General features: G+C 52.6%; 1 protein-coding gene across 1 annotated transcript in view; it reads left to right on the plus strand.

The window, feature by feature from the left end:
- Positions 1 to 2,891, plus strand: part of PRMT2 (protein arginine methyltransferase 2) — a gene marked incomplete at its 5' end in the record, with an annotated part of 23,322 nt that extends 20,431 nt beyond the window's left edge. Inside the window, 3 exons of the mRNA XM_011954247.1 lie at positions 228 to 298; positions 1,143 to 1,522; positions 2,254 to 2,891. Of these exons, the coding sequence (XP_011809637.1) occupies positions 228 to 298; positions 1,143 to 1,522; positions 2,254 to 2,286 (484 nt within the window). The remainder of the gene's footprint in view (positions 1 to 227; positions 299 to 1,142; positions 1,523 to 2,253) is intronic.
- Between the last annotated feature and the right edge of the window lie 1,493 nt (positions 2,892 to 4,384).

Below are 4,384 nucleotides of genomic sequence, written 5' to 3' on the forward strand. Positions count from 1 at the left end.
GTAGACACCGCAGCCTGTGTGCCTCCTTCCGGGTCTCGCCCCCACTCTGGGCCCAGCCTGGGGCGTCCCCACCCCCACCAGCCCCAGCGGGTGGAGCTCCCTGTCTTCCCGCCCCCGAGGAGCACCCACAGCTCTTCATGGTCCGACCCAAAGCGCCTCCGCAGGACGCAGGGGTTCAGCTGACGGTTTTGGAGGCGGTTGATTTTTGGGACACATTTCCCCTCCAGCATCCTGGACACGCGTGGCGGTGGAGCCGCCTTCGGGGCCCAGCAGGCCTTCCCTTTGGAACTGGGGTGGGGTTGGCTGCCCCGCTCTGGCACCTGCCCCGCTGACTCCCCAGCGTGATGGCCCCAGGAGGGGACCCGGCTCCAGGGAGGTCGCAGACGTGCGGAGTTGATGCTCTGGCCTGGCATGTGGTCCCCGTCACAAGAGTCCTGGGGTAACCTCTCTAGTGCCGTCACCCGGTAGAGGTGGGCAGCTTGGAGGCAGGTTATACCCACCCCCGAGTCTGGGGGCGTGGAGGGAGCAGTGACCTGGGGCACAGGCTGGGGTGAGGGGTGTGACCAGAGTCAGGGAGAAACTGGAGACCTGAGGAGCCCTCCACTGCTGGCCCCGCTGTGGACAGTGGGAGTTTGAGGGACGCCAGAGCCTGAAGAACTTCGAGATGTTTCCAACGCAACCCAGTGCAGCATCCTAGTGTTTTACTATTTTCCCTCAGATGTGACAGTGGTCCTCACATTGTAGCCGGCACAAAAGCGACTCCTTGGACCTAGTTCCATCTGTGTACACCACAGTTTAATGGCAGGAGCTAGATCACCAGCCTCTGCAGCTTAGGCGAGGGCACAGGAAGGGGGTGCCCAGCTGTCCTCCTGGCGGGCCGGGGAGTCAGACACCACACAGGACCTTTAGTGCAACCGTGTGTCCCCTGAGCTTCCGCATCCTCTGGGCCACCCAGGGTGAGCCGTCCACACCTCCTGGAATCTGAGTGGTCTCAGGAGCAGCCGTGTGTTTGACGTTGGCAGGATCTGTCTCACCAGCGTAACTTTGATCCCAGTGTATCCCATAGAGTCCCTTTGGATCACAGGGCTGGGGGTGTATCTGCCCCCTGAGTTAGCCTGAAAAGTCAAGCTTTGTGTCCCCAGGCCCTCAGGGTAGACTGCTGGCCATGTGGGTTCTGTTGAGGGTAAGAGCCAGTAGGAGCCTGAGTCAGCGCCCTGAGGGCCATGTGGAGACTGCCCTCGCTCAGCCTCCAGGTCCCACACACCCATATCTTGCAGCATCAGCACCCCGAGGGCCATGTGGAGACTGCCCTCGCTCAGCCTCCAGGCCACACACACTCCTGTCTTGCAGCATCACACACTGGAAGCAGACGCTGTTTATGATGGACGACCCAGTCCCTGTCCATACTGGAGACGTGGTCACGGGTTCAGTTGTGTTGCAGAGAAACCCAGTGTGGAGAAGGCACATGTCGGTGGCTCTGAGGTGGGCTGTCACTTCCAGGCAAGACCCCACATCTCAAAAAGTAAGATATGTGGTTGTAAGATTCTGTCTTGTGGGTGCCGGTCCTCAGGGAGACAGGCCTGGGTGGTGGTAGTGATAGCAAATGCTGGCCCACGCTGGGGCCCACGCCTTTTGTGCACGAGTGATTTTAATCCTCACACAGAAAGTGCATGCTGTTACTGGCTTCATTTCCCATCTGACAGCACAGGAAGTGGAGGGCTCTGGAAGGGAAGTCATTTCCTCAGGTGACACGGTAAATGAGGGAAAGCAGAGACCCACATCAGCCTGAGGCCCCTCGTGCCATGTCCAGAGGGGTCCCCAGATGGGCAGAAGCCTGAGCTGTGCCTCGGCGCTCCCTTTACACAGGCCTCTGTGGCTTCCCAGGCAGCAGTTCGTCTAGGTGTGTCGTCCGTGATGCGTGTTCTGACTGGCAGCCTTCGGGCCCGTGCATGAATTCATGTGTAGCTCGCCCAGCTCACTAGGGCTTCGTGTCTCAGAGGCTGCTGAAAATGAATGTTCTTCTTTGGACTCAGGATTAATGTGGCAAAGAAAATAAAAATAAATGGTCTTCCTTCATTTTTTATGTTTGTTTTGTGCTTTGCTTTGTGATAATTTTTTGTTAAAAGTTTGTCATTTAAAAAAATTCTGCACCTGAATATTGTTCTCTTGTCCAATATTAAACCATTAGGAAATGTAGTGTGTTAATCAAATGGTTTATTATCTGACTGACCTGTTGTCATTTATCTTTTTCAGGTTGGAGAAAAAGTCTTCCCAATCTGGAGATGACAGTTGATGCTTTATTTGGAAAGCAGCGTGCGTATCCTGAGGGGTGACGAACACAAGCAACCCAAGATGCACCTGGCTGCCGCACACTCCTGCGAAGTCGGTGAACGTTCACTCCGCATTGACCCCTCCCCAGCCTGGCAGGTGACGTCAGGGTCCTTCACAGACAAACACGCCTGGGCTCGGCAGGAGCTGCCGTGGCCACCCCGCTGCCCAGTGTCTGCCCTCTAGAAGTAGGCTGTGTTTCCAGGTGTTCACCCGTGGTGTCCACAGTGCTGACCCGTGGCTAGGTCAGAGCTCCCTGTTCCTAAGCTAGGTCTAGGTCCACACTCCTAGGACGGACGCATAGCAGCTTGTGTACCCTGTGACAGTGACTGTTCCCGCCTCCTGTGTTTGTGGCGCCCTTACTGCCATCGCTCATCCACTCGTCTGGGATGTAGGATTGCACGGGGCTGTGCCAGTGCCGTGTGGGGAACGCTGCCCTGGCTCAGCGCGGGAGCGGAGGCGGCGATGCACGCGATGGGACTCTGCATGGGATAGTTTTGTAGACGTCTTCCAAATAAATTATGTGTTGGCGCATTGCACATGCTCAATAAATATATATATATATATTTTTTGAGACAGAGTCTTGCTCAGTCGCCCAGTCTGGAGTGCAGTGGCGCGATCTCGGCTCACTGCAAGCTCCGCCTCGCGGGTTCCCGCCATTCTCCCGCCTTAGCCTCCCAAGTAGCTGGGACTACAGGCGCCCGCCGCCACACCCGGCTAATTTTTTGCATTTTTAGTAGAGACGGGTTTCACTGTGTTAGCCAGGATGGTCTCGATCTCCTGACCTCGTGATCCGCCTGCCTCGGCCTCCCAAAGTGCTGGGATTACAGGCGTGAGCCACTGCGCCTGGCCAATATTTTTAAATGAGTGAATGTCGTTGTATATCCTGTTTTATGCATATATGTTATTTTTTGTAATTACAGGATCATACTCTATGCATTGCTTTGTAACCTTTTCTCAGTATTGTGAAAAAACTTCCATATCAGTAGATAACAATTTTTTTGTATTGTTTTGATTTTTATTAAATTTTATTGAAATATAGGCTGAGTGCAGTGGCTCACCTCTGTAATCCCAACATTTTGAGAGGTTAAGGTGGGATGATTCCTTGAGCTCAGGAGTTCAAGACCACCCTGGGCAACATAGTGAGATCCTATCTCTACAAAATACAAAAATTAGCTGGGCATGGTGGCATGTGCTTGTAGTCCCAGCTCCTCGGGAGGCTGAGGTGGGAGGATCACTTGAGCCCAGGAGGTTGAGGCTGCAGTGATCTAGGACTGCACTGCTGTACTCCACCCTGGGTGACAGAGCAAGACCCTGTCTCAAAACCCAAAAAACAAAACTGAAATATCAAATATATATTGAAAACAGCGCTGGTCATGGGTACATAGATGATGGCATTTTATAAAGTGGATGCACATGTAACCAGCATCCAGTCAGTCCAGGACACACTACTGACTCCCCGATTCCCCTTCCGCTCAGTGCCCACCCTCTCCAGGATGGTGTCCTGACTTGTAACTGTCGATTACTCTTGCCTGAATGGAATTGTACACGTGTTCTTTTGTGTCTGCCTTCTTTAATTAAACATTGTGAGACTCATCTAAGAGTTTCAGACGGTGTGGTTGTGGCTTACTTTTTTCACTGTGGCATAAGTATTCAACTGCGTGAATAGACCACGGTTTATGAATCTTGTTTCACATGGTGTCCTTTTGGGTTGTTGCCAGGGTTTGGCTATTCTGATTACTGAGACTGCGGACTTTTCCGTGTATGTGTTTTGGTGCATGTATGTACACATTTCTGTTGGGTATACACTGTATACCAGCTTTTCGAGTCAAGGAATCTAATATCCCTGCCAGCTGCGCATGAGAGTTGGCATCCTCGTCAACACCCAGTGTCGTGTTTTGCATTTTACCTGCTCTGGTGGGCATGTGGATTTGGTATATGTTTCACTGATGACTAATCCAGTTTTGTAGATTTGCTGCTCATTTGGATATCCTGTTTTTGAGTTGCTTGTTTAAGTCTTTGGCCCATTTTACTATTAGGGTTTTTTTTTTTTTTT

Source organism: Colobus angolensis, unplaced genomic scaffold, assembly GCF_000951035.1.
Source record: "Colobus angolensis palliatus isolate OR3802 unplaced genomic scaffold, Cang.pa_1.0 Scaffold38, whole genome shotgun sequence".
NCBI lineage: Eukaryota > Metazoa > Chordata > Mammalia > Primates > Cercopithecidae > Colobus > Colobus angolensis.